The 10,926-nt window shown below is 39.0% G+C and overlaps 1 protein-coding gene across 1 annotated transcript in view; it reads left to right on the forward strand.

Moving 5' to 3' along the window:
- Positions 1–1,778: 1,778 nt before the first annotated feature.
- LOC118414297 (signal recognition particle subunit SRP72-like) overlaps positions 1,779–10,926 on the forward strand; it is a gene marked incomplete in the record, with an annotated part of 12,102 nt that continues 2,954 nt past the window's right edge. The window contains 18 exon segments of the mRNA XM_035818255.1: positions 1,779–1,932; positions 2,222–2,339; positions 2,928–3,048; positions 3,339–3,404; positions 3,830–3,907; positions 4,360–4,471; positions 4,631–4,662; positions 4,986–5,029; positions 5,200–5,280; positions 5,764–5,821; positions 6,148–6,279; positions 6,491–6,505; positions 6,879–7,007; positions 7,536–7,608; positions 8,293–8,357; positions 8,669–8,764; positions 10,059–10,162; positions 10,481–10,558. Coding sequence (XP_035674148.1) covers positions 1,827–1,932; positions 2,222–2,339; positions 2,928–3,048; positions 3,339–3,404; positions 3,830–3,907; positions 4,360–4,471; positions 4,631–4,662; positions 4,986–5,029; positions 5,200–5,280; positions 5,764–5,821; positions 6,148–6,279; positions 6,491–6,505; positions 6,879–7,007; positions 7,536–7,608; positions 8,293–8,357; positions 8,669–8,764; positions 10,059–10,162; positions 10,481–10,558 — 1,508 coding nt within the window.

Below are 10,926 nucleotides of genomic sequence, written 5' to 3' on the forward strand. Positions count from 1 at the left end.
GCCCAGCCAGTGGTGGACAGGGCAACCTTGGGTCACTGGCACTAGCAGGGTTGGAGATCAGCAATTACTATGCCTGTCAATCAGCTATTTTGGCTGAGTGCCATATGATGGGGCTATGAATGGGGGGATCTGAGTAGCCTGACGTGATAGCCAGGCCAGGTAGACAGGCCAGGTAGCCTGGCCTGGTAGACAGCCCAGCCTTTTAAGCGAACCCACTATTTTCATGGGCAGACTGTATCTGTCAGGTTTCCGTATTATGTAACAGTAAACTTTTAACAGTTAAGGGAGATTTTTGTTGAGACTGTATGAGCATGTCAATGGTACTAGTAAGCTGGTGTCACCAAAACCAGTATTAGTTCCTATTTAATTTCAAATTTACTTAATTTATCATAATTTATATGTATTGCAATCTGAATGAATAATCTATTTATAGTCTAACTGTTATTTAATTTTAATATCATATCTTTTGGGGCATTCTTGAATAAAAAGACAACTAGACTTGTAGGACACAACTCTCTACTATGTAGTATTATTATTATTACAGTGTGTCAAGCTGGTGTGTTACTCTGAAGGGCGATTATACCGGCTACATAGATACAGATTATTTAATATGGTGTTTGTGGTGATACTCTCTTTAACTACTGATATTATCAAATATTAGACTAATCCATCAAAAGGATCTCAACATATAAGTGCGAAGACACAGACCCAGATCAAAAGAAGTTGTTCAAAATATGAAAGTATCAGCAAAGAAGGCTATTGCTAAGTATTTGCTGAATAAATAATGTAAATGGTGGCCTGATTTGTATGACCTATATTTACAAATGTTCAGCTTTGTGTAACTTCTAAATGCCACAAAAACAAAATTCCCATCATTTACAGAATGATTGTATTTTCTATGAAGTATGCAAATTAGGTCTTAATCTGCATGATTGACATCTATCGATATTCCCCTCTATCTCATGATTCACAGATAGTCCCATCATAAAATGCAGTGAATTTTCCTCATTAATTATGCAAATTAGCTCCTGACTCGCATGGTTTGTATCTAACTGTTGTTTCCATATATGTCCAAGTATTTGTTTGTTATAACACAGTTCAGTAAGAAATAGATGCAAAGTAGGAAGCTGGAGCCTAACATCTGCTTGGAGTCTCATCTGACTGTCTATACCCAAGTTGAAGTTGAAAAAAACCTTGTCTAGACGAAGGAGGGAAAGCACGTAAATACAACATATAACCCAACATACTTTTCTGGTCTTTTCTAACTTCTCGGTGAGGCTTTTGTCGCTAGTAAATGGTTGCAATTTGATTTTGTGAAAAGGAATGGAGCCAAATTTGACAACATGGTGGACACAAGGCAAGGATCATCATGGTGCTGTCGAGTCAATATGGTAATGAACGCAGGTTCAGTCTTCTACCTACATTAATCTGGCAATTGGAACTTGAAAAGGACATGAGTTACTAGTATGTCAAGTTAACGTTACCCTTTTGTGGAAGTTTCCAAAACGCCTCTCCATTTGTCAACTGCGTGAAGTCGCCAGAGCACCTCTCCAACGTGTTATCTTACAAGCGCGACGCTTGGCGGAATGAAGTAAAACTGCAACAAAGGAAACTGGCCAAGCGATTTTTCACGATACGTGTCTCTTTAAAGACGACCATTAGTGAATAGTGGTTTTATTAATGAACGTAGCATTAAACCTTATTATAGGAAAATGGTCTAATTCAAAGTATGTGAAGGCCATGGATTCCATCATGTTATAAGTATTCTGACCTCACCAACAACTGATGGTTGCGTCCAGTAGGAAGAATTGTGGGTAGTTTCCAACATGGCAGCCCCCGACGGTCAGCCAAATTTGTCTCAACTTTTTTCCGATCTAAATCGAGCTGGACAAGCCGGAGACTTTAATAAGGCTCTGAAGATTGCTACGAAGAGTAAGTTGCATTCACAAGTTCATTGTTTTGTAGTGTTTTACCGATCTGATTCGTATTTTCGTGGCATATGAATATAGCGCATGCATCGGCAGCATATGGTTCAGTGCAAATAGATCTGAGTTCTCCTCTAGTCTTTTCCAAATCACTCACAAGCAGGCATGATGCATCCATATGTGGTTTTATTCTACCAGCCTCGTTCCTTAAGTGACGTTTCCATCCTTTAAATGAAGTTTATAATGCTGTTGTATATAGAAATGGTTTCCATGACGTGTTCCTCCTCCCCCTCCAGTCCTGAAGCAGGACCCTCACGATGAGAAGGCGTACCACTGCAAGGTGGTCAGCATGATCCAGCTGGGGCAGTTCAACGAGGTCATCAGGTTCATGGGCGGAAACTACAAGCTGTCCGAGTCAGTATCATTGTCTTATACCTGCATTTTATGACTATACTTATTTTTTGGCCTTTACTAGGCTTTAGAAAATACAGTGTAACAGTGAGGTTCACTGCCAAACTGACCATGCCAAGGAGCTTTTATCACCTTGCCAAGGGCTCTGATCATGAGCATTTGGCATAGTAACTACTAGTAGTATGCGGTGCTGGGTTTGTGATCTAGGGTTTGGTGCAAGTTTAAATCCAGGGAGCCAGGAGACTGTTTCTACTCCTTTCTTACATTGGTTCCCATGCCGACCCAGTTAGTAACAGGCTAGAAGATGTGTCGCATGGGGATATTGAACTCGGAGATTCAGGGACAAATCTTAAGAAAAAGAAAAGGATGAGAAGTGTAACATTGGGGTTCAAGCGCTGCCAAACTGACCATGCCAAATGGATTGTCCCTTTAATGATTAGTGCATTGGGTTTGTGATTTGGATTGGACCCCACTGTTAGATCAAATTAGTGCTAAACCTTTATCTCCTGATGGCGTACAAAAGTCTCCAAGTGACATGTCAACACTGTAGCTGTAGCAAATAAATGAACTTGTTTACCTATGTCACCCCAGCCCCCTGAAGTTTGAGCGAGCCTATTCTCTGTATCGGCTGAACCGCACCCAGGAAGCTTTAGAGGTCATCAAGAAGATTCCTGAACCAGACTACAGAATTAAAGAACTTCTGGGACAAGTGGTCAGATTTTTACTCTGCTTTCTACTAATGGTGTAAATTGGTGTTTCAACATGTCAAGTTTTACATGGAACAGGTATTCCTATCATGCATTTGGGACTGTACATTAAATCATAATCGTATATGTGCAGAAAAAGTAGAAAGGTTTCTTTGTTACAATTTACATTCAATGCATGATTAGCTACAATTGTTACAATAAAAGTGTTGATCCTGGAAGATGTTGGATCATTTCATTTAAAAAAATGAACTCCAATGTACATTTACATGATAATGTTTTCCTCTTGCCTCCCCAGCTGTACCGACTGGAGCAGCATGACGAGTGCCTGGAGCTGTACAGGGATCTCATCAGGAACTCACAGGTCAGACCTCAGCATCATTCAACTAAATCCTAACACAAAATAACAATTACTAAAGATACTGGATAGATTTTGGATTGACTGTTATCTTGCATATGTTTTATGTTATTTGGATGTCTATCCTTTATTTTGACGTACTAGTAAATAAATCCTAACTCTTAGATGTTGAAGTCAGAATTTAGTATTGTAGTATTGCAGAAATGGTATTTTAATCCAAAGGCAGGACATACAGTAGCTTTTATGCTTCTCTTACCAGTCCTAGCTCATCCTGAACTTTTCCTTACCATTGTCTCCTATTTTTTTTAAAGCTCCCATCAAGTCATTGGAATTTGGAGAAGCAAGTTTGCCATGCACGACTCACTACATATATATCCAATGTATGAGTAATGTTTTAGTATGTTCCCAACCTGTGTGTTAATTGTTCCCAGGATGAGTTTGATGAGGAGAGAGAGACTAACCTGGCTGCTGTGGTGGCTGCTGCTCAGATGTGGGGAGGGAAACAGCTGGTAGGTACTGACTAGCCTACATGTACCACCTCAGATTCTGACTAGCCTACATGTACCACCTCAGATTCTGACTATGCTACATGTACCACCTCAGATTCTGACTAGCCTACATGTACCACCTCAGATTCTGACTAGCCTACATGTGCCACCTCAGATTCTGACTATGCTACATGTACCACCTCAGATTCTGACTAGCCTACATGTACCACCTCAGACTGATGACACTTGACATAAGAGTCATAAGACACTAGTTCTGAAATGAAAGTTACTGAGTACATGCTGTGCTTGGAACATTTTTTCCCCAAAGTAAACCAGTAAATACCTGAATATCTACGTAATCATTAATTGGCCGATTGACTTACATTATCCCTTTGAAAAACATAGCTCCTGATTTGGGACCTTCTGGCTATAGCATGATACGCAATAAAATGCTTGCTGATTTTCCATACCAGGAGGATTATGGGTTACGAGAGTCCACCTATGAGCTGTCGTACAACGCAGCATGTTCCCAGCTGTCCAAGGGGAACGTGAAAGGGGCAGAGGAAAAACTACAGAAAGCAGAAGGTGAGTCAGTTATTATCAAGCTGTCACTGAAAGGGATTTTTGTTCTTAAAGCATTTGCAAGAAATGAGTCTGTTCATGTGTGCTAGATTCTAGTCAGTTTCACCACTCAGCTATTAAAGCTAATCAGCTGTAACGAGGACTGTTTTGTTTATTTCACAGAGCTCTGCAGGCAAAACTTGGAGGAGGACCCTGTGAGTACTCTTCTGTAATCTCATTGTCTTGTAACCTCAATTTTAGCATTATTGATACCAAGTTAAGAAGTCTTACAAAGATCATGATTTTGTTTTGTTGTTGTCCTGACTGATTAAATTACAGCTCATTCAGAATGTTTTTTTTTAGAAAAGTTCCCAGGTGCTGTAATTTTTTCTTAATCATCAGCACCTTACATGTAAGATAATAAAATTATACAACAGGAACTTTTGTAAGGAAGGGAATCTTAAAACAAGTGCCATAATCATCATGTTGAAATCATGAACCCGTAAGAGACTTCTGAAGCATGATTTCTCTACTACAGGAAGTGACTGAAGAGGACATTGAAGCAGAGCTTGGAGTTTTGAAGTAAGATTTCAGTAATAAAAGCTTCTCAGCTGTAAGATTGCATAACTGAAAGCTTATTTTTCAGTCGTAGAAGTGCCCTCTGTATTCTGTAAGCTATGTGCTTTATTCTGACTTAACATAGCTACTTTTGGTCTGAGATGGGCTGTAATGCTAATGTTTTTATTTGTCAGAACCCAGCGAGCGTACTGCCTACAGCTCCAGGGCCAGAATGAAGAGGCCACCAAGATTTACAACCAGGTTCTCAAGTCAAGGTACCACATGTTTTACTTACCAGTCAACTAGATGTAACGCTGAATAAGGAGTTCAGTTGTCCCAAAATTTGAAGAAGTGTTACATCTATTGTGCTCTGATAGTAGTTTTCGAAATAGTGTAAACAAAAGTGAACATAGAATTTGCTTTCAGTTATTTGCATTAATTTTATTGAACAAGTACCTAGCCTGGGTACCAGTCTCCATGGTTACCACTGACTCATTCTTTTCAAATGATTACCATGGTAGCTTCAGAGCCTGGTATCCAGGCTAAGAATAAACACCGGCTATTTTGCACTAATAATATTTTACTGGTCTGAAAAGTAAAAAATGCTGTGGAATTATTTGCAATAAAGAACATGTTGATAGTCATGAGTATTAGTAATGTTCAGCATGTCTGATATATTTGTCATCAGTTCAGTGCTTAATCTTTTATTTTATTTCATTTTAGAAAATTTTTTTTAACCTTTCATTTTTGTCCTATAGACCGACAGATGTGGGGCTTACAGCAGTGGCTTCCAATAACATCATCTCTCTCAACAAGGTGTGGCAGTTTGATTTGTTTCTCTTCAACTCGCACAAGCTTGATGTACCAGTTTGAAGTGATGTATGGATTGCTTGAGGGAAAACAATCTTGACAGACTCCCAGTGGTTTATAAATTGGCAATGTCTTAAGTTTCTTGAACTAGGTTAACAGATATATTGAAAACTATATGGTTTGTTATGATGATTGTTATCAGATTTCTTTTGATTGTAACTGTGTTAATTGCCTGGGTAATAACAAACAAACACCATATTTTCTGCTCAGAGTTTTCGTATCACTAAGAAAAATGCTCAATGTTTTTTCTATGTTTACATGCTCATCTTCAGGACCAGAATGTCTTTGACTCTAAGAAGAAGATCAAGTCAGCAACAGCAGAAGGTGTAGACCAGAAGCTCACCAAGCAGCAGCTGAGAGATATCGCCTTCAATAAGTGTCTGCTGCAGATGTACACCAACCAGGTCAGTCAGGGAGAGGGCAGGGCACATACAACTTGTTATTGAAGCTGGTTGGGAATACAGTACTACATGCAGGAGGTCATTATTGATTTGATTTAGACAATCTTGTGTTTCCTCATAATCTACAATGGCGTAGTCATCAATATGAAAGATATGTCACAACATTTTAACGAGATGTTCCTGTACACATGTGTTTGTGTGTTTCTGTGTTCAGAGTGACAAGACAGAGGTAGGTCATCTATAATTGTAGAAAAAAGTTTCAAACATGAACATACCTGTACCTGGTCTTCTCTGATACAACACTGCTATATGTGATAGCAGCATGTCTTGTAATGTATGTGTTTTACTTCCTGATTTACTTTTATTTATTAGCCTTCCAAAAATTGCCATTTGCCTTCCAGGATCGTTTCACTTTTTTATCAGTCTTTCATTCAACAAGTGTGTCAGCATAAAGACTATTGCAAGATGTTGAGCTGAATTTGCCTGATATCTCTTCTCCTTTTGTAACTACTCTCATTTTCGATTACTCCATCTGTCCTTCTGTGTATTTCTCATGCTATATGTAGACTACACAGATATATAACCTCTGTACGTGCCCTCAGAACGAGGCCTGTAGGAAGCTGGCTAAGTCCCTCCAGGAGGAGTACCCTGACCAGGACATGCCCCTGCTCATCCAGGCCGCTCAGCTCTGCAGGGAGAAACATCGCCAGAAGGCTGTGGAGCTGCTCTGTGTAAGGACACACTTCTTGTTTTCTTGTTTCCTCTTCATAGGGATTGTCTTTTTTTAAGCTTTGGCCAAACTCCAGTGATACAATACAGTTAACAAAGTAAAGTTGGTATTCATGAGGACACGTTTATTTTCAACGTCAAACTTTGATTTTGTGCATAATGGTTACAACTCTGTGGATACATTAGGACAAGCATTTTCCTTGAATAGGAAGCTGAATACAAATTCTAAGTGGAAACTATGTGATTCCACTGCCCATCCAAAAAAGTTAGGGTAGGCAAGTTTTTTTCTAGGGTAGGTCAGGACATAGGGAATGCGTAGGCCTCATTGGGTTTAACAGAAAAGAGATGCTGTGTGAAAAGAAATTCATGTGTTACAGTAGCACAAGTAAGCTGTCATCAGATACAGTGTTGTACCAGCATGTTAACTGACACTTAAAAACAACCATGGTATGAACATGTGGAGAACTGTACATTTGGCAGTGATTGTGGTGTTTATTCATGTAAAAATGTTTTATCTGTATTTATTCTAGGATCACATCAACAACAGGCCCAACCCCAGCATCACCATGAAGCTGACTTTAGCTCAGCTCCACTTGAACCAAGGTGAGGCCATATGGCTCAGAGTGGGGAATTGGTGGAAAATAAACAGTATTATTTGTACTACAAGTTTGAAGAGATCTGCAGAAGACAACAGACAAGCATGTAGAATCTAGTTTAGAGACACTGAAGAAAAAGAATACTCAAATGTTTGGCCAGTATACAACACTTTAATGGCTCCTTCCCAAAAAGGGGAATCTTCTCTTCTCAGTCTGCTCATATTGTCTTGGACTATTGTATTTGTGAGTTGTAATGCAAACATTATTTCTGCACATATTTATGGTTTTATGGATTTATACAACATTGTATTGTAGATAACGCTAATTCACCTTTGTCCGTGGGGTGACCTATATTTGGGGACATCAAATTGATGGACAGTTCAATATTTTGAAAATAAATGCATTATTTTGAAAATATTGTAACTTGAAGCCATTTGAAGTCCATCGACTTGAAATCCCACAATACCCAGTTTTTTCAAAACAACGGATATAGGTTATCCCACAGATAGAGGTGATCTAGCATTGTCATCATCTTAATGCTACTAGTATTTGTTCTAATGACTATGTAAAGAAAGTTTGTTTTGACGAAGGACTTTTGTTGACATGCATACACCTTCATCTAAATGCAATGGAGTGAATCCTGAGATGTGAAGAATCCTGTCCTTCAGCTAAGCCTGTTGTTCTGTTACAGGTAACGCTGGGCAGGCAGCCGAGGTTCTGCAGTCAGTGGGGGAACTGAGATATAAACCAAACATGGTACAGAAATTTCTTATAGTCGCAGTAGGGCAAAACTAGTCCTCAAGTCAAGTACCAGTATAAGTCTGTTGGCATTAATGTCATTTTCTTTTAGACCTAAAATTGATTTGCTATGTACATGTAAGCTACATGTACAAGCTAACCCTTACAGTATTACATAGAGCTTATTACCCTAATGACTGATTATTTCCAGCAAGTTCTAACAACCTAGTAAGTATCAAGTCACAAGTTTCTTTAGAATTTGTCTTGTATCAGGAAGCTGAGAGGTGTGTCCTGTTCATGTCATGACATGTCTGCTATGTTTGTGTCAGGTGTCCACCCTGGTGAACCTGTACTCCAGCATGGAGAACATAGAGGGCGCTGCTGAGGTGTTGGACACAACTGTCAACTGGTACAAGGAAAATCATGTAAGCAGAGGAATCCGTAGTTCATCTTCTTAATATCAAGGTTGTACTTAGGTTTTGGAATATTTTCAGCATAGAGGTGTAACAAGTTGGACCTATCCATTGTATTATTTATCATCAATAATAGAATTCATGAATAGTTAATGAGATATTTTCAGATATGTCAGCAACATTGAATGTAAAATTTGTGTAAGGCCATACCAATTTAATTTGTTGTTTCTCGGAATCGCCGCTTCTATTTTTCCCAATTTCAAAAAAAAAAAAAAAAAATTGGCCACACGACCATGAGGTTATTTGCATGTTCATGAGAACTCATTTGCATGTTCGTGAGAGTTACATGGCCCCGTTACCCACAAGTTGCTCGACAAACTTCGGCTCAGTTAAACAAAACTTCTGAAACAAGTACTGGACATGCAAAAACAACTATCACCTGCTTATGTTTTCCTTTGTGTTGTAAATCATCGAAAACCACCAATAGATCGTGAAATTTGTGCTGAAAAATGACGATTCGGCAAACCAAAATGGCCGCCTAAGGCAGCATGTAGCCAGTCACAAGTATGTAAATGAGATGCAATTTCATGCAAATGAGGAGTACACTAATAACGCCTCTAGCGTTGTTTGCTTAAACTGCAGCTTTCACAAAGAGAATAATGAATCAGATGTTTCAGACACTCTTTTATTTTTTGGGTGAAATGAAGTCATTTTCTTGTTGTTGCTAACTTAAATTAGACATTATACATGTACTATGCTGAAAAAGTTTTTCAAACTTTTTTAATGTTGTTAATGATTTACTATGATGATTTATTACAACTTTTAAGCTTTATTACTGTGTGTACTTCTGTAATACTGATTGCACATTATTTTGCATTTGTATTGTTGAAATCAAATATAAAATGTATGCTTACATGCAAATTTTTCATGTAATTGTAACTGGATAAGTATTCTGCCACACATATACCATGGTTTCAGGTCTGGAATTACCAACCTGAGACTCTGGACCTCAATCCAGACTTGTTGCAGTTTTTTTTTTTTTTTTTTCGCCCTGTCGCTCCAACTTTTTTCTGAAAAAATCCGAGAACCAACAAATTAAATTGGTATGGCCTAAGGGACATTTGTACAATGTTATGAGCTTGTGAAAAGTACTTCTTAGTGGAGGTACAAGGTTATAACTACAGTGTAAACATAAGTTAGGGTATGGTATTTGATTAATAAGCGCAAATGTCTCTTAAGTACTGCAATAAAGCTTATACTGTAAATTTCCTACACTGTTTAAGGCTGAGATTTTGTCCCTCTCCAGCCCTCCTCCCCGTACCTAGCCCAGCTGATGCGAGCCAGCTCCCAGTTCAAACTGAAACATGGCCAGGCACAGAAGGCCACGGAGATACTAGAGGAGCTCAGGAGGTGAATCTTCAGACTTTTTATATCAGGAAGATTTATAGCCAGGCTGGTTGTTTCTTTATTAGTTTGGTCTGCTTGGTCTGCTGATGATGTAATTTGCCTGCCATTGCAAAGGTGTCTTGCCATCCTGTTCAGTAAACTCATCCCTGTATCACATTCATCATTTAAATGAATGTATTTCAAAACTGATCTAGTGCTCAGTAATTATTGTCACTATGAATATGTTCATAAGAACAAAAGTGAAAGTAGAGTTGCATTCTAGAAGCTAACTTCAGGTATCATTATGACACAATCCCGCTCAACCTTGCCGTTCCCTCCCAGCATGTACCCTGATGATGTGAAGACTATAGCCCAGCTGATTTCTGCCTACTCCCAGTGTGATCCGAAGAAGGGCGAGCAGTATCCTTTCTCTGCTGTTAAGGTTCTGACATGTCCACACAATAATTAGGATGTACATATACTTCAGGTGATGTCTCTGGTGCCCTCATCACATTTTGAGGGGGGGGGGGATTCTGGAGATTTTTTTCTGTCTTCCATGTTTTGGGTGGGGGAACAAGTCTGCTATGTGGTCTGATGTAATGGTTAATGATTTCAGGAGATTGTGTCAGTATTGTTTGATCCAGCTATTGTGAGACTGTCATATTGTAGTGCTGTTTCATTTATTCCATGCTTAAAATACATGTACTAAAGCAAGTATTTCATCCCATGTCCCCAATAAGTGTTCACTAGAATGCCTGTACCGGTAGATGCGCGCGCTCTGAGGCACT

Source organism: Branchiostoma floridae, chromosome 4, assembly GCF_000003815.2.
Source record: "Branchiostoma floridae strain S238N-H82 chromosome 4, Bfl_VNyyK, whole genome shotgun sequence".
NCBI lineage: Eukaryota > Metazoa > Chordata > Leptocardii > Amphioxiformes > Branchiostomatidae > Branchiostoma > Branchiostoma floridae.